This window comes from Naegleria lovaniensis (assembly GCF_003324165.1).
Source record: "Naegleria lovaniensis strain ATCC 30569 chromosome Unknown tig069, whole genome shotgun sequence".
NCBI lineage: Eukaryota > Heterolobosea > Eutetramitea > Acrasida > Naegleriidae > Naegleria > Naegleria lovaniensis.
The window spans coordinates 47576-66139 of record NW_025407891.1 but is presented as its reverse complement, the minus strand read 5'-3'; the positions used below and the strand labels follow the sequence as shown (position 1 = coordinate 66139).

The window sequence follows — 18564 nt, the reverse complement described above, 5'->3', positions numbered from 1 at the left end:
TCAATATCAGATATTATTTCCTCCTTCTACGAAAAAATCACACATCTACAGTACATGCATACCAACACCAATGACGAATATGATTTGGTTTATCGACTACTGATGTCCATGCTTAAATCTTACCTGGGAATAATGGATTCTTGGATATTCGAAGGAATTATTCAAGACAAATTCCAAGAATTTATGCTCTCGAAAAACGACAATTTGAATGTTGAAACACCTTTATTTTGGACTGAAGGATTTATTCAATCCAAAATTCCAAACATTTTTTCCAACACCAAGGATAAAATTATTAGTATTGGAAAATCCATTATCTTGATGAAAGACATTGAAACCAAGCACGAAATTACTTTGGACACAAGCTCCATAGGTGACTACATGTTGGATAAAGAAAAACCTTCTCTCTATAGACTATTAGAAACAGCCTTGGATTTGGATTCTAGAAATGGTGATGTAAACCATGAAAATTTTCATGCATGTGAGACTTTTAAAACGGAAACATCTCCAAAAGCACTGACACTGTTACGATCAATCCATAAACCAAGAAAAGATAACACCAACGAAAATTCTAACACTGTAGAGCTATCATCTCCAATTTCTATTTGTTCTGAATCTATTCCAATTGGTTCAATCCATTTTATGAGATCACCTCCAAAAAAAAAACGAATGTTATCCCTCTTAGAAACTGAAGACTTGTACAGCAATACTATTTCAGATCCAACCGATAACAAGGATAAATCATTCTTCTCACTCGCCACAGACCCCTTTAGGTCAGACGATCAAACAAGCAATATTTTCAATTTGCTGAAGAAAAAGAGTTTATCAGAAGTGATTGACTTTCAGTGCGTGTCAGACAATCATTACATGTCTTCAAGCAAGATACTTGAACAGCCTATTGAAATTAATTTTGAGTTAGGTCTTTTTAAGAATATTAAGGAACAATATTCACGCATAGCTCCCTACTTGTGCAATTTGATAGTTTATAGATCGAAGCTCATTGACCATCTCACAGCTATTCGAGCTATTTTTCTAATGGAAGCAGGTGACATTATGGACTACTTTTCAACGCAGTTGTTTCATCTTTCTGATCGATTCATTGCATTCGATTTTCGCGGTATTACCACATTTGACATCCAAATGATATTGAGAGATACTTTGCGTCTTGGAGTAGAATATCCAAGACGATACTCTTTTGCAACTAACAATTCTACCTCTTTTTATACTACCGACGTATTTTCATCTCTTACTTTAGAAGATAAAATATCTGTGATCTTCGATGACACCAAGATCAAGATCGAAGATGGAAACTTTTTTGATGGGCTAGTATTTAACTTTGAATTAGAGTGGCCTCTCAACGTTATTATCTCTACAGAACATGTTCAGCACTACAATGAAGTGTTGATTTTTAATCTTAAACTTAAACAAGCAAAACAAGGTATGTTAATGGTTAAAAATATTTAGTCAACTAACGATTTTCAAAGTATTGGAAATCATGAGCTTGAAAACCGACGCCTTTGTGCATAGAGGAAATGCCTATCTCAAATTTTATAGCCTCTTAAACCAGTTGAAACATTTCATAAGCGCTGTTCAGTATTATATGATGAATAGAATATTACATACTTTGTGGAATGAATTATGTGACAATGTTCTATCGTCACAAGATCTTGATGATTTACGAAATTATCACCAGGACTATATGAATAAGATTAAGGATCGATTTCTCCTCAAAAAAGCACAATTTGTGAAAAATCACATTTTCAAAGTTGTGCAAATTTGCATAACACTTCGCACAAAATTGAATAACTTTAAGGAAACACAAAGAGAAGATATATTTTTATCAGAGTTACTTGAAATGGAGGACGAGTTCAAGAAAAGTTTCAAAATGTTGCTTACCATCATTAACAGCATCCTTTCTAGGGGCATTCATGAACACTGTAAGTTGTCGAAATGAAGCACAATTTTGTATTTTGTTTAACAAATGGCTTGCATTGTAGTGGATGATTTGAGAACGAGACTTAACTTTAATAATTATTACCATTAATAATTAACAAAAGGATCAAAAACATCAGAGACTAAATAAAATCGAATACCCTCCTCATTTTCGTCACGACATAGTTTCTTGGCAGCCTCTGCTGACAACAGTAATTCTTTTGCCAATATTGCGCTTATATTCAGCAATCTTGCCAACGTCACAGCAGTAATATAGCAATAGGACATGGCATCCTTTTCTCTTCCCTCTCGAATAAATGATTCTATTTTGTTGGCCATTAAAGTGTCCGAGTATCGAGAGGATTGAATGACTACAACGCCGCTTTCAAAAGTCCTTAACTTCATTGGTAGTTTTAGCTTTTCAAATAAAGAACATGCAATTTGCATGTCTTCAGGAGAAATTAAAGCAGTTCCTCTGGCTCTGTTGTATAAACAAAAGGCATCTGTTAATGTGATCACTCCTCCATATCTCTCTTGGACAATGTTGTCGAGAAAATCTACTAGTTGTCTTGCTAGTTGTTGATGGTATTGAGCTCCACTGGATTGTTTTGTGACTGGGGAAGACAGACCCAAGTTCAGTAAGAAATCTAACATTTGATTTTCCTCTTCATTTTCTTCTGCCGTATTGTTATGTGTTACGCTCTTATTTCGTTGTACAATCTTGTTTTTAAATGATTCCGCTAAATTAACCATATCTTCTGCTTTTTCCATGAGCTTTTTCAGATCTGAAAAGGCTTCATCCAACTCCTTTCTTTCTTCTAAATTCTCCTCGTCAATTCTTTTCATGATACCTGCAATACCTGCAGTGCTTGTTTGAAAATTCTTTGGTTTTTTGCTCATACTTTCTAATGAGTCCGTAGATGCTGACACCATCGATCCAAGCGAAGACGACGTTATTGTTGGTGTCGTAAACAATGGAGTTGAGCTTACTGTTGGTAAACTTTCTAACCATTTCTTTTTCTTTAATTGCTCGTTAATACATTCCACAAACTCGTCTCGCTTCCCCTTTCTAAATGAAATTACTATTTCGCCGGTGACATCTTTGGACTTGATTAGAATTTTGGTTTTTGGTGATCGGAATAATCCTCCACCTTCTTTTTCAACTCTTTCCACGATTGATAATGAGCATGAAAGCCCGTAATCATAAGAAACTCCATTATTGCCAGATGATTCCGCATGACTCAAAAAATATATTCTATGTGTCGATAAATATACATGATTAAAATCTTTCATTTCCTTTCCGTTATTATCGATCAGAGCAATTCCAACAACAATCATATTTTCAATTTCCTTCAGTTCGGAAGCATACATGGGTCTTCCTGCTGTTGTTAATCTACATTTTTCAAATCCCTTGAGGGCAAATAAATTACCGACAGGTTCAAATGTACTACTACTCAATGAAGCCTCTGTGGTTGTTGTGAAGGAAGAAGATAAAGCTTGATGTTGTGGTGATAACATTTTTTTCATTCAACTAACTCTGACCAACCCTTTGTTCTTCTCGTGGTCTTAAATTACTTCAGCTGGCTTCAACAGAATGATGACCCAACCTTTCAAAGGGACCACTCCAGTCCATGGTTGCAAACTCGGCTCTTGCGAAACTGTTCATCATTAGCAAAGCTCACATCCTCACAAAAAATGAAGAGAGAGATTTTTTCAAGTCTGCATCATGATTCTCTCTGCTCATCAAAACGTGCGCTGCAGCAGCTCTTCTCAGACACACAGCACAAGTGTCAACACACACAACAACCATGGATGGTCCATAACAACAAGATCTTGAATCATCATCATGATCGTTTGAACGGTAAGATGAAACTTGGAGTATCATCTTTATCGGGGCGGTCTTTATCCGAAACCAACTGCCATCCAAGCTGTTCCAATAATAATATGATAAGAGCATCTTCATCATCTACAATAACATCATCAGGATCTCATGTTATGGAACTCCTTTTAACGAACATGCGGGTGGTGATGATCATCCTAATAATGATTTTATTTATTTACTGCACGGATTTCATGAGTGCCACAACCATATATTACAATTACAACACTCAAGAATGGAATGATGACAAAGTGACGATAGTGGATTGTAGTAAAGATTTTATGCATCCCATGATTATACGGAATGGAACTGTTTCATCAACGAAGATGAATTTTATAAGAGGGGCCACGCAAGAAGAGACAGGAGAATGGTTCAACACAATCTCAACATTGCAAGTGGACTTGAGAAAATTCGTTCTTGATGAAAGCCATAGATATTTAATAGGTCACTCATCTGGATCTGACACTTTAGTGGCAGACAATGTTGTCTCTAATATTACTTCTGGAATAACCCAAGCCTTTTGGATCATTTATTCTCAATCGTCACAGATCTCAAGGATGATCAAAATTGGTTCTGTCTCACGAAATACCAAATTCTATTTGTATACACTAGATTATTTCTTTATTCATGGCTTAAGACGAGTGGGATTTGCTGGCGAACTTCCCGCTCCCTATATTTCTATTGCAGATAACAACTACAAGCCCAATGAACATTTGATGATATTTCAATTTAGTGTGTCACAAGTTAATGCCCAACCAACTGTCAATAAGATAGCAGAACTACCACCTCCATTGTTTGTTCCTCCAAGAATTTCGATACCTACAATTATGGGCAGCGTTCCCATTGTCATCGTCAAAGATATTGTCTACGGTAACGATGCTACACTTTATTTTACTGGAGTTTTCAACACTAAAATTCAATTTCTGGATATTCTGACCACTATAGATTCAAAGAAAGAGAGTTCGGTATTTTTTGGAGTGCTAGATCCCAATAATGGAACTGTTGTATTTATCACCAAGATTGAACCTACCTTAGCTATTGAGTATAACTCGGTGAACGTCAACTTGATGGAAATATCATCGAATTATCAAGAAATTTACATAACAGGTACTGTTCAAACATTTCTGGAAGATGTAGGATTTGTTCAAAAAGTATTCATTGCAAGTTATGACATTTCTCAACCTTCTGCTCCAGTTTTGCGCTGGAATCACATTATTGGAATTGATGGAGCAAAGTCCATTGATGATATTATCTGTCTAAATGGAAAGCTCATCATCAACGTTTTACTTGCAAACTTTAGCAATGTTGTTACTCAAATTTCGACGCAAGATGGAGCATTTATTTCAGCTCTACTCATTTATGATAGCCCATATTTTGGAGTACGTACCTCTCTAAATGCAGACAAAGATTTGGTGGTAGTTGGAAAGAAAGGAAATGTTTTTGCAAACATTGATTGGGATAGTTTTATCACTTTTGGTGTGCCTAGCTCGGTTACTCTGTTTTCACAAAAATTCAAAATTAATACCATTCAAAACAGTGACGAGCTCATTCTTGAAGAGGTGTACAGAGAGCCAATTTTAAAGGGCTCTATCATTGCTACACAATCCATAACTTTAACTACAGACACCTATAATCCTAGAAAATTCTATGTAGCCACCACTTTTAGTGGTAGTGTCCAAGTGATTGGTGACTCCAACGCCAGAATCAATCCTGTTGGTTTTTCAAACGCTCTTATATCCACAATCATTGAAGGCTGTGATACCTGTGAAAGTGAATGCATTATTCCTTTGTGTGGTCCCTATACGCAGGATGATTCTAGAGCTTGTTCTGGAAGAGGGCGATGCGACAGTCCAAATTCATGCAGTTGTTCACTCTCTACCTTCTCAGGAGAAACCTGTCAATACCCTATATGCTTTGGTGTGCCTCAAAACTACACTTCTGTATGCTCAGGTAATGGTAGATGTGCATTTCATGACTATTGTGTCTGCAATGATGGCTATTCTGGAACTAACTGCGAGATTGCAAGATGTTTTGGACTCTATGCTACCAATGACTCTGTTTGTTCCTCTCACGGAGATTGTGTTGCAAATGATATTTGTAAATGTTTTTACAATTACACAGGGGAACAGTGTAGCTTTGAAATCGTACAGGGATATACCCACTGTGGTGTGGGAAACTATCTTTATAATCAAAGCAGTGCAGATCGATTTGTAAGCCCCATCATGCTCTATGGATTTCCACCATCTTTATACATTTCCTTTGATGCCCATGGACAAATATCATACACAGGCTATGGCATCTCTCCAACGTTACATTCTTTAGGCAATGGTATTTCTGTCAAATTCGGAAGCGTATTGAACGCATCTTCAGAATTATATTCCTCAATTCTTCTTATTGATCAGAATAACACATTACAAGAAGGCATTGTTGTGACAAGCGTGACATCCGACGATTATTCAAACACATGGATTGTTGGTTGGAAGCAATTGCAAGTATTTGGCTTAACTCAATTCATTGGAGTATTGATAAAATTAAGCCTGATGGAACCATTTCGCATATTAAGGAATTTGGAACGTCATTCCCGAGTCCGTACGTCTCTCTGCAGATAGTAGCATGATATTTATCACTGGTGGATATAGAGGATCTGTGGAGATTGACTCTGGTTGTACTGCTACCTCATCTTCACTTGTCAACACCATCGTATTTCAATTGTCGTCGTTTGAACTCTTTTGTTTGTGGATGACAACAAGTGAAGGAATGTCCAAAGGTTTTTCAGTGCTTCCAGATGCTGTGGACAATGTTGTAATTTCAGGAATTTTCAGAAGCGCCGTTAGATTCGAAGATAAGCAAATTTTGACACTGATCCAACCGTATTATCATATTACATTTTGAAATTTAGCCCTATGGATTTAGCTGGCAATAGACGTGTTCTTTGGATTCAATCGATTACCACAAACTCTAGCTCTGACGACAATATGAAAACATCAGATGAGTTCTTTACCTCAGAGTTTAGTAGTGTACTCAAATTTGATCCAATCGTAATATTTTGTTTTCTGGAGAGTTTGGATCATTTGTGTCGTTCCAAAACACCACTGTGACCAGCCAGTACGATAGAAACTTTTTCTTGACCAAAACAGATTCTAATGGATTTTTGCAGAGCATGCTGACCTTTCAAAATGTTTACAACACTTCCTTTGATGTCGATTCTAGTGGATATACCTACGTGACAGGAGTTATTAAGGTAAGTGACAATCAATACCAAAACATAATTTTTATTGAAAATGATCTATATTGGTATCATGATAGCCTGGAGGTTCTAACATTGGAGATCCCAATGAAAAACAACCAAGATTCTTTGCCGCAAAGTACTGTGTCAGAAATCATGAAAGATGGTACAAGGAACGACCTTTAGATAGTCGTGAAGTTTATGCCTCCATTTACTCTGCCTACAGTGAAATGGACAGACTCTATGTTGTCGCCTTTGTGAACAAGACGCTTCCATCACTTCCAACTATTTACACCATCATGTTCAAAGATGAAGAATGTCGTCAATGTCCAATAGGAACGTTCAGTCCTAACACTGCAGCAATATCTAATGATACATGTCTGCCATGCGAACCAGGATATTACAGCGACACGGAAGGAGCTCCTATTGCACAGCATGTCCTGCCACAACGTACAATCCTTTGAAAGCATCGACATCAAACAATTCTTGCTTGTATTGTGATCCTGGCTACTTTAATGATCAAGAAGGCCAATCTGCTTGCTTTAAGTGCGATGTTGGAACTTATGCACCAACCAAAGGGGCACGAGAATGCTTGAGTTGTGATCCAGGCACCTACGCCCCAAAGGATGGGCTTTCCAGTTGCTTACCTTGTCCTCCTGGCCAATATTCAGATAAATCTGGAGAATGGGCTTGTGAATCGTGTCCAACTGGACATTATCAACCGCTCTATGGACAAAATAGCTCAGAGAGCTGTTTAAAGGTATGTTTATTTGGATGAATTGTTGAACTGAGAATACTAATTTTTTGAACGATATACACACTACATTACATGTAATCTTGCTAATGATGTGTCGTGTTGTTGTGTAAAATTAGTGTCTACCTGGATCGTTCTCTTCCTCAGTTGGTAATGGTAATTGCACGTTGTGCCCTGCTGGATTTTACAACCCCAATCCAGGAAGTTCTACTGCATTGGATTGCATTAAGGTAAGAAGACTTTTTGTGTAATTTACATTTCTTGACTTTTCACACATTGTTGTGCTTAAAAATTCTACAAAATTAGTGTCCAAGTGGACAATATTCAAGTGCAGAAGGGTCGTCACAATGCACAGAATGTGACGTTGGAACCTATAACGAAAACATTGGTTCTTCAAATGCCAGTAGTTGCCTACCTTGTACACCTGGAACGTTCAGCAATAGAAAAGGACAGGCATCATGTACCAAATGTGCTGCTGGAACGTATTTGTCAAAATCTGGCTCCTTCAGTGAAAGTGATTGTCTTTTATGTCCCATTGGTTTCTATTCTAACATGAGCGGCTCATCATTTTGTTTTTCATGCCCAACAGGTTCAACGACATCATCTGCAGGTTCTCTAAATTCAACAGCATGCATTGCATGTGAAAAAGTTTTTTCCTTAACAAGGATCATCAGTGCACCACATGTCCATTTTCCACCTATTCTGACATTGAAGGCGCCATACAATGTTCGATATGTCCTTTGAGTTTACCTACTTTCACAGAAAGAAACACATCTGTGGCCGCATGTATGGTAGTTCCAATCATTATCATTGTTTCATTAATTGTCATTATTGCCATTGCTATTCCACTTTCAATATTTGGTTTTATGTTCCGTCGACAGGCAGTGGCTTTGAAAAGAAAGAAACGAGCAGAAGATGAAATGCTTTCTAAATTATTGGAACATAATACCAAGTCGTTTTATGCATCTACGGACACAACCACGCATCAAACTGCAAATCTTATACCAATTGAAGATTTAGAATTTAAAGAAAGAGTTTCTGAAGGAGCAGGAGGTGTGATATTTAGAGCAGCTTGGAAAGGTACTGAAGTCGCTGTCAAACGAATCAAATCGAATCAATTTGGTAGTGACGACGATGAAACATTTGAACACGAAGCTAGTATTTTAATTGGACTAAGACATCCAAATGTTGTCTTGATGATGGGTGTTAGTGTTGACGAAGACAACAAGTACATTATCACTGAATTTGTCAAAGGCGGTAGTTTGGACAAGCTTATTTATAACAAAAAGAAGGCAAAGAATGAAATTATTACATTTGGAAGAAAATTAGAGATACTCAAAGATATTTGTAGAGCTTTAATTTATTTACATAATACGAGACCACCAATCATTCATCGTGACTTGGTAAGTTTGAATTGAAAATTAATGCAACTCTTCCTCTAATTTTCTTTTTAACACAACAGAAACCACAAAATGTCTTACTCGATGAAGCAGGACTTGCAAAAGTTTGCGATTTTGGTGTTTCAAAACCACTATCCTCTCTCACCATGACAGGTGTTTGTTATGGTACTATTCAATATACCTCTCCAGAGATTTTGAAACAGTCAAGAAGATATACCACCAAGTGTGACGTTTATAGTTTTGCCATTCTCATGTATGAACTATTCTTTATGGTTCATCCGTACAGCGATCTTCCAAAGTGTCCTGTTTCGAACCACACGAAGAAGAGCCTTGCTTTCTTGACATCATCCAATAGTGACTCGTCTTCGCCACATCTTTCAGATTCATATTCTGGATCGGGCAATTCAGGTGACACGACCAACAACACCAGTGATATGATTAGTATTTTTGCCATTGGTAACGATGTGATTCATGGCAAGAGACCAATGATTCCATGGGAGAATACTCTTCCCTCACTGCAGCAACAACCTCATGCTCGACCAATTCTTCAAATTCAATCCTCTCCTACAAATCTTGATTCCACCATTCTCGATGTCAATTCTCCTACCATCATTGATGAAGATGTTTTGAAGCTTGAATGGTATTTACATTGCAACAAGACTGTGAAAAACTCTGAAATAACCAAACCAGAGTCACTGGTCCCAATAATTGACTCGTTTATTTCAATCATGAAAGCATGTTGGGCAAATGATGACACTGAACGTCCTGATTTTTCACAAATATTGGATTCGCTCGAACAATTGCACAAAGAATGGACAGAGGTGCTGAATAGTCAATGATTGAATAATCCTTAATAAAACAAAACAACCTAAAAACGATGAAATGAACCTTAAATTTGACTTTGGGAACTTTAGATTCTGCAAAAATTGGAATTTGTTAGAAACGTAACTGATTTAATCAACTTGAGTTGTGAAATCATATTCAATGGTTGGTATCACTGAAGAAATGAATTTCAAGAATAAGAAAAGATACAAATCAACTCTCACAAATTGTTTGTCACCATCTCCACCTCCTGACAAACGATCAACCATCTTTTTCATGACCTCAGCATGTCTGCATGGATGAATACTGGCCCATTGAGTATTCAAATGTGGATGTTGTTCAATTGTCACAGTCTTATTTCCGTAATCGGCATGAATATCCTCGAGAATTTTTTCAGTTTCCAATTTGGCACCACGTTCATCATATCCAAAAAGCCAAACTCGTGGAGTTTGATAATACTTGTCATAGGTAATACTCAAATCATAGGTTCTCGTCTTGAGAATATCATCTCCGCTGTTGGCCTCGAGAGCTCCTTTATCTTTGATAGTATCCTCAAGTTCCGAATCAGAATAATTATTAATATCAATGGCTTCTTCGTCATCATCTTCTTCATCATCGGCCGTATGAACTACAAGATCATTTTGAGCCAATGCTGATCCACTCTCAATTTCTCCAATTTCTTCCTTCTCCTTTGTTTGATTCACGTGAGTAGCAATCCACTCGCCATCTTCCACAGCTTCTTCATCCTTTGCCATCTCAATCAATTCGCTGCAACGTCTCAAACAAGGAACATTTCTCGTGATCAGAAATTGCTTCTCGGCAGGAAGATAATCCTTTCTTTTGGAAGATTCACCTGCGCTCCATGACCATGTTGGACATTTGGAAACGAGTAAATCACCAGCCTTTTCAAATTCCTCTGGGGTCAAAACACCTCTCTCATAAAAGTGAGATTCCTTGGGTACATCAATGAAATATTCTGCAAAGTTTTTAAAGAGAGAAAAAGCACGGAAGGAGGTAGATCCCTTGCCAGTACTGTTGTTTGATGATTGTGCTTTGGACATTTGTGTGATGATGGTGAGGTCTTTGTGTAAAATTGAATTTTTTTCTGATAAAAGATGGGGTTGTTTCCCGGAGTCTTCTTACAAGGGTAAACGTGAGCGCAAAATGTGATCAAAGGTCGATAGACTCGATTCCAAAGATGCTCTATTTTGGAATTAAGGGAAATGATGATAGAATAATTTATTTATTTCGAACAATATTTAAAAAATGAGCAACAAAGCCTTTGACCACAATTTTAAGCTGGTTGTAAGTAACGATGATGTCGTTGTTCTTTAATTGTTTTTGATGATCGTTTGTATCATGATGACCTCAACAATCGCTTGATATTGTGTGATCGGAATAGATGGTTGGCGACAGTGCCACTGGAAAGGTGAGTCATCTATATTCCGAAAATCCTGATAATTAATGATCGATGGATATTATTGATAATTATTTAATTGGTAAAAATAGAGTAGTATAATTACACAGTTCACGGAAGATGAGTTCAAAGAACAAATATCCCCTACAATCGGAGTTGATTTGTAAGTTTACACATGGAGAACAACCATGAACATTTATTTTAGATTTTCAATATCGGATATTGTCACATTGTAGTAAAGTAAAATTTATGACTGTAAACAAGAAAAAAGTGAAGTTGACAGTATGTAAATTCTTCATGAAGATTGCCGCATTACAGTATTTCTTACAAGATCTTTGATACAGCAGGACAAGAACGGTTTAGTAAGTATTAATATCAGTATTGAATTGTTTGAGTTTACATCAACATTTCTAGGAACACTAACTTCTAGTTATTACAGTAGGTTTCATAACTAGCAATTATTAAATGCATTCAAAAATCAAATTCAAAAACCAAAATTCTAAACCACAGGAAATTCTCACGGAATTATTCTCGTTTATGATGTCACTAGACCTGAGACGTTTGATAATCTAAAAAATTGGTTGAAAGAATGCGACTTGTATTCAACATTTGAGGATTGTGTATGTAAAAATTATGTTGGATTGTGTATGACTTTACATTCATGTTTTACATTTCCGTCGTTTAGGTAAAATTATTAATAGGCAATAAGATTGATCTTAAGGTTGGTTTATCAATACCTGTCCCACGTATTTACTAACACTTAATTGAACCCATATTAATTCCGTTACGAAAGGATGACAGAAAGGTCACTGTCGAACAAGCTCATAATTTTGCAAAATCAAATAACATGGTCTACATTGAAACATCCGCAAAAACAAAAGAGAACGTAGATAAGGCCTTTGAGGAAGTTGTTTACCAAATTCTGAACACGAGTAATCTACTTGAAAGCACTGAACCAGTTCGCAACAAAGCACAATCCTCTGACAATGTCAACATCTCCAATACAGAACCCAACTCTACTGACTCGTATGGTGGAGGCTGCTGCTGGTGATCAAATTATTCTGGGAGTTTGTTGTTGTCAGAATGCTACAGTAGTTTTATGGTATACGGTGAGAGCTTTAAAGCCTTGTAAATAAATTGTGCAAGTTCCAAGTGCAGCTCGTCTCACTGTCTCACACAGTTCGACTTTAAAAAAATGTCGTTTGGTGCTCTTCCCCGTGACATGGCTCGTGAGATTGTTTCATTTTGTGATGTGGAAACGGTTCTAATGAAATTGTGTTTATTGAATAGAGAAAGTCATCGGATCTTATTAATGGACAGTTATGAATTATGGAAGGAACATTTACTACTCTTGGAAAACAGCATCTATCAAGAGCAAACAGCGCTGGAGCAAAGTAATACTGTTCCACATCATCAAGCTGCAAGCACAAAAGAACCCACATCAATTTTCAAAAATAGAGACTTTGAGTCAATCTCGAGTGATTATTCAAACAATGATTGTACTAAAAGCTTGGTAACCTTCAAAGTATTTAAAAAACAATACATTTATAGAAAAGCAAGAAGATTAAAACATCTCTTTAACTCTGATAAGAAACCTGCAGAAGATGACATTCTAAAACAAACTGCACACGAAGAAGTATTTCGTCTCGTTAAACACGATTTAATCAAGTACATAATCGAAAATAGAAGTTTTAAATTATTTGACCATGCTTTCTCCACAGATCCCATTCCATTTTTAATTCGTTTTCACAGCTTTGATCCATACATGACCAAGTTGGATGACGTTTATAGGCTCATGTACGGCTCAAACACAATTCCTGACTTGAAGCAAAGGAGCAAATTCTATTGGGCTTGGAAGAACCATCAGAAAAACCTCACATCAGAAAAAGTTAGAATAGCCATGCAAGCCATTGGTCACCAATATATGAAGAGCACTGGAGAGAAATTGCTAGTTGTATGTTATTACCAAGTTCCATTCTCGCAAAGTTTGAATACAAATAATGAAAAGGAATATTTGACTGCAGATGAACTTGTGGCCAAATCAGAGCTTACTGTTGACCGATTTTTGGAAGTCTTTGTTGAAGCTTGTTGTACCTCAAGAAAAAAGCATTATTTTTGGCATGGACCAATCTCCCTAACAAGCGAGCAAGATGTGTTTTCCCAATTTAAATCAGTAGTTAATGGAAAGAAAAAAGCAGCTCTTTAATTTGTATGGTTCGATTCGCAATATTGAGAAAATTGGTATTTCTGATTTCAATCTTTCACAAAATCCATTCAATTAAAATATTGTCAGACCAACCAACCTCCGACAAGGATTTTGTTGAAAGAAAAAATGAGCACAAAAGCTTCGGTGCCATTAAACGGTGAAGACGCCACCCCTCGACGACCTCGCAAGTTTTTAAAAAGAACATCATCTAATGGCTATAATGGTCATCATGCGTACGAAGAGAGCCGCAGCATGATGCAAGACGAAAATGGAGGTATTCTTTCATCATCCACATCAAACCGAACAAACACCACAACAAAAAAGCGAAATTTTGGAACAAACGGAAGCCGAAAAGAAGAGGTGTCTGATGACAGTGAAGACGAAAGAGATATCAAAAAATATCAAAAAGAAGAGCAAGGTGATGACGACATTGAAAACACGGACCAGTTGAGTTCCTATCTCAAAGGCTCCGCTCAAATAATTGAACAAAGAATACCGTTTGTAAAGGCTCAGCTCCCTGACAAGTATGAAAATCTTTTTTCGAATATGAAACCAATCAATGGAACGTCCAACAATGTGTTTGTTTTTGATTCGTCATCTAAAACTACTTCCAAGTCCACTAACGGAACAGCAACAACATCCACCTCCTCATCATCAACAATACAAGACAATGGCATTGAACATAATAAGGAATTGGAGACGCCATCAACATTTCTATTTCCGAGAGAAAAGATCATTGCTCTTAACACATGGACTGAGATCAAAAAGATTGGCCCTGGCTTGCAAAATCTAGGAAATACTTGCTTTATGAACGCAGCTTTGCAATGCATCATGTATACACCAGGTATGCGTAACTTTTTACTCACAAGAAAGATGGGAGAGCCTTCCAAAAAGTTCAACGCGCTTGATGCCATGTCAGCTTTAGCTAGAGAGATGTTTGCTAGCGACAAGTCTGAGTCAACATCGGCTAGAACAAGAGCCTATTCATCAATAGCACCTGCTTTCATTGCAAAACACTTGAAAGGGATTGGTGGTTTTGTGTTGGGCAGACAAGAGGATTCTCACGAATTCATTATCAAGCTTCTTGACAAGATGGAGAATGCAATCGTGGAAAAATACAAAGGAAAGCTCAATAACATGGTTCTGGAAACAAATCCAATTCACCAGATTTTTGGTGGCTACCTAAGAAGTCAAATCAAAACTCAAGAGACAAACTACATCTCAAACAAGTACGATGCATTTATTGATGTTGAACTGCAATTGAATAATTGTAGTTCGATTGAAAAATCTCTTCAAAATTACATTACACCTGACCGTTTAGATGGGAAAAACAAGTACAAATGCCCTAAAACAAACACCTATGTCACAGCCTCCAAAAAGCTGACAATTCATGAGGCTCCAATTAATTTAATTCTTCAACTTAAACGTTTTAACATTTTTGGAAAGAAAGTAAGCAAAAAGATATCCTATGAAGATACTTTAGATCTATCCCCATACATGAGTAACAAAAATTCTGTGGCGAAATATCATCTCTATGGAGTTTTAGTGCATTCTGGTGGTTCATCATGCTCTGGACATTACTACTCCTATGTCAAGAATAGTAATGGAATATGGTACAAAATGGACGACTCATCAGTCACTCAAGTTAGTCAAAGCACAGCACTTTCCCAACAAGCCTACATTTTATTTTACTCGAGAAACATGGAAGACTTTAATCATATAGAATCATCTACAATTTTCCAAGAGTCTATTCAACGATATCGAGAAAACAAGAACGGAATTTCCTCCCAATCTGTGACTCAACATAAGGATGTAGAAGACACCATTGAGTTGCAAACTCCTCCAGTCTCTTCCTCCAACATTATTCCAACAACACCTCAAAGTAATGGTCAACCATCAATCGAAGAAAACGGTCATCACTCTGTCACACCCACCCAAAAATCCCGAAGAAAAGTATCCAACCTTGCCATTCAAACGAATGGAACATCCTCTTCCCAAACTGCAGACTCGTCTACTCCTACTTCAGGCACCGTTGGCACTCCTCAAAAATCTTCCAGTTCCAAAAAACCAACAAACCTTACCATTCCATCCTCTCATGTCTTAGCACCTGAACTGCCATCACCATTTTATGCACCAGTTAAGATCGATGTATTGCAAAATTTAACACCACAAAAACTCAACTGCTTGAAAGCTCAAAGACCTTCAAATTCTGTTGGCGTTCTCAATCTGCGAGGTGTAGGAGGGTTATTTAGTCCAATTTCTCTCACTAATGCAACCAACATCAATACTATGTGGATCAATAAGAACTATCTCGATACTCTTAAAAAAGATATATTCAAAAGAGAAAGATTGTTTCGTACTGACACACCTTCCACGCCTCTCAAAGTTATAAATCCCAATGATGGCACACCCCAAAATCCGTTTGCTCTCGAGAACTTTGTTTCCGATTCTCCTTTATTCTCACCAACCTCACAAATGTCACCATCTGTTTTTGAAAAGAAAGGCACCAAGAGAAAGATGATGGACGATATCAGTGAAGAAGAGCAGCAACACGAATTGAATGAAACCACGAATAATACTTTTCAAGAAGATTCAAAGCAGAGCAACACATCATGTACCAAAATATCTGCCAAGGACCTATTCACCTCTGCATCTGCCCAATATTCTGAAGAGGTAGATATTTGGGAGAATGATGAGGCTAGAGAAAATGCAAAACAACAACGATACATCAATGAGAAAGTTCTGGCTCCAAAAGTTTTTAAGAGAGACGAATACGATCGTGCTTTGGATGCAGGTAAAAAGAAAAAGATTCGAAAGAAAGAGAGCTCTGAAGACTGGATGCAAATCAATGAAGCTATTCAGAAAACAGCAGAGAGAAAGCAAAAACGAAAGTAAAAAACAATGGATTGGAACAGTGGTGAACTTGAGAACTTTTTTGATCGCAATAATTTAAAAAAAAGCTCCAGAATGGATATTCTTGACCCCTTATCACCATTCGACGAATACGTTCCTGCTGGCAACACAACAACGCCACCATCATCATCATCAAACACCCAACCACAAGGTGATCAAACTCCGATCACACCCCAAACACCTTCTGTAAACTTTACAGAGCTCATCGGTCTTCAAGACACTCATTCCGAGATTGAAAACCCCGAAGCTGCCCAACAAAAGTTAGCTTCTCTCTACAATCAAGAAGAATTCTCTGATATTGTTTTCACGATTGGAAGAAAAAGGTTTTACGCCATAAAAGCTTTGGTGGTTGGATGGAGTCCCGTGTTCAAGGTGAGTTGTTGTTTTTATTATTTTGTGATCTACTGAAGGGGATACTAGTCCATGCTCTGTGGCGACTTTATGGAAGCTGGTCTCAAAGAAGTTCCTCTTGACGACGTTGATCCTGTGGCGTTTGAAATGTTTTTGCGTGTGATTTATTCGGGCAAGTCAGGTTTATATCCAGTCCACAATTTCGTTGATCTGTATGCTTTTGCAAATAGATTTGAAATTCCAGAGATTGAAAAATTGTGTTTAGAGAAGCATTGCATGAATCAAGTTTATCTGAGCATGTTTTTTCGCTTATTGATGCTTGTGAGAGGTATTGCGATTTGGACGAAATTGAACAAATTAGAAGAAATGTAGTTGCCAAAATATGTGGTGAATTTGATGACGTTGTACAAAGACCAGATTTCGTCAACATGACACCAGAGTATCTTCTTCGTTTTTTGAAATCTGATCTGATTGTTATTCCAGAAGACATTCTTTTCAATGCTCTTATGAAATGGGTCGACCACAACAGGGATGAACGTAGCAAGTACATTGAGGAGTTTTTAAGCTTAATTCGCTTCCCATTAATGGACCCTCGCACACTCACTGAAATGGAATATCACCCATTGTTGGTAGACAAACAGAAAACACTCCAACCAACAATTTTTGAGGCTATGAAATTTCAACTGCATGCTGAATCAATTCCTGAAGAAAGAAGGAAACATTTCTCCTTTTTGGAAAGAGAGCTGCCATACGAAGAAGAAGCAACACCCAAATTTTACAAGAAAGTGTTCACACTCACCTCTCTTGGATGTACAGGATCAACCATACCTACAACGTTCGAAGGACACTATCCTAAGGAGCTTTGTAAAGTGTTAACATTGAAGAATGGTTTTCAGAATTGGAAGGTTCATTCGTCAGGCAAATATAAGATTGTAGCTGTTGGTGCAAGTGGTATGTTTGATTTGTTGTTACTTTGTATTTCAATAATGATTTTGTTATGACATGCTACTTCTAAGGTGGAGAAAACTCGTACAGTACCACAACCAAAGGTAAGTCCTATCGTAGTAACACATGATGAAATGAGAATTAAATTCAACTTTAACAGGCGGTAAAGGAGCCATGGTTTCAGGAGTGTTTAAATTAAAGAAGGGTCAGAATATTAGCATTATCGTTGGCCAAAAGGGTGAAGATGCTAAAGGTGGTACAGGAGGAGGTGCAGCAGGAGGTGAGTTTCATTTTCTTTGGGTGTTCATATTGTGACAATATTAACCATTGATTTGTTTGTAATTTAAGGTGGCGGAGGTACATTTGTTGTAGATGCTGACCTTCAACAACCACTAATTATTGCTGCAGGTGGTAATGGGGCAAACTGGTCTGGCGTTCCCAACTACCACTTCGCTGGTGTAACATTCCTTTATTTGGTTCATTCGGGCTACGTCTCAGTGTTTTTGTTACATTAGCTTTTTGTTGTTCGCCCAGCAAAAGCTGCTTTGTCTTTGTTGAAGGACAAAGGCTTCTGCTGGAGCTATAATGAATAATAAAACGACTTGAGGTATGTTGTTGTGATTAGAAAAATACGGTGTAATTGTGGTCGGAAGAAATAAATAGGTGAACAATTTTAAACGTGTTCCAATTTTTGGACGAACTTTTTTTGTGATGAAAAATGC

At 37.3% G+C, this 18564-nt stretch overlaps 8 protein-coding genes across 8 annotated transcripts; 6 read left to right on the top strand and 2 right to left on the bottom strand.

Annotated features, from left to right (window-relative positions):
- Positions 1–54: 54 nt before the first annotated feature.
- Positions 55–1951, top strand: C9374_013629 (uncharacterized protein; the record flags this gene model as incomplete). Its single annotated transcript, XM_044689527.1, has 2 exons — positions 55–1435; positions 1482–1951. The coding sequence occupies 2 exons, from the start codon at positions 55–57 to the stop codon at positions 1949–1951; spliced, it is 1851 nt and encodes a 616-aa protein (XP_044541903.1).
- Positions 1952–2037: 86 nt separating this feature from the next.
- On the bottom strand, positions 2038–3447 carry C9374_013628 (uncharacterized protein; the record flags this gene model as incomplete). The annotated part of the gene is made up of 1 exon (XM_044689526.1): positions 2038–3447. The coding sequence occupies one exon, from the start codon at positions 3445–3447 to the stop codon at positions 2038–2040; it is 1410 nt and encodes a 469-aa protein (XP_044541902.1).
- Positions 3448–4002: 555 nt separating this feature from the next.
- C9374_013627 (uncharacterized protein) lies at positions 4003–10027 on the top strand (the record flags this gene model as incomplete). Its single annotated transcript, XM_044689524.1, has 8 exons — positions 4003–6397; positions 6946–7049; positions 7115–7374; positions 7431–7794; positions 7908–8018; positions 8095–8436; positions 8670–9191; positions 9251–10027. 8 exons carry the CDS (start codon positions 4003–4005, stop codon positions 10025–10027), a joined length of 4875 nt encoding a protein of 1624 aa, XP_044541901.1.
- Positions 10028–10141: 114 nt separating this feature from the next.
- On the bottom strand, positions 10142–11071 carry C9374_013626 (uncharacterized protein; the record flags this gene model as incomplete). The annotated part of the gene is made up of 1 exon (XM_044689523.1): positions 10142–11071. One exon carries the CDS (start codon positions 11069–11071, stop codon positions 10142–10144), a length of 930 nt encoding a protein of 309 aa, XP_044541900.1.
- Positions 11072–11276: 205 nt separating this feature from the next.
- Positions 11277–12478, top strand: C9374_013625 (uncharacterized protein; the record flags this gene model as incomplete). The annotated part of the gene is made up of 9 exons (XM_044689522.1): positions 11277–11315; positions 11413–11439; positions 11520–11590; positions 11664–11709; positions 11759–11789; positions 11842–11865; positions 11938–12047; positions 12113–12148; positions 12221–12478. 9 exons carry the CDS (start codon positions 11277–11279, stop codon positions 12476–12478), a joined length of 642 nt encoding a protein of 213 aa, XP_044541899.1.
- Positions 12479–12622: 144 nt separating this feature from the next.
- Positions 12623–13633, top strand: C9374_013624 (uncharacterized protein; the record flags this gene model as incomplete). The annotated part of the gene is made up of 1 exon (XM_044689521.1): positions 12623–13633. The coding sequence occupies one exon, from the start codon at positions 12623–12625 to the stop codon at positions 13631–13633; it is 1011 nt and encodes a 336-aa protein (XP_044541898.1).
- A 126-nt stretch (positions 13634–13759) lies between these two features.
- On the top strand, positions 13760–16528 carry C9374_013623 (uncharacterized protein; the record flags this gene model as incomplete). The annotated part of the gene is made up of 1 exon (XM_044689520.1): positions 13760–16528. The coding sequence occupies one exon, from the start codon at positions 13760–13762 to the stop codon at positions 16526–16528; it is 2769 nt and encodes a 922-aa protein (XP_044541897.1).
- A 72-nt stretch (positions 16529–16600) lies between these two features.
- On the top strand, positions 16601–18357 carry C9374_013622 (uncharacterized protein; the record flags this gene model as incomplete). The annotated part of the gene is made up of 6 exons (XM_044689519.1): positions 16601–16918; positions 16967–17109; positions 17163–17848; positions 17914–17946; positions 18003–18122; positions 18191–18357. 6 exons carry the CDS (start codon positions 16601–16603, stop codon positions 18355–18357), a joined length of 1467 nt encoding a protein of 488 aa, XP_044541896.1.
- Positions 18358–18564: the final 207 nt, after the last annotated feature.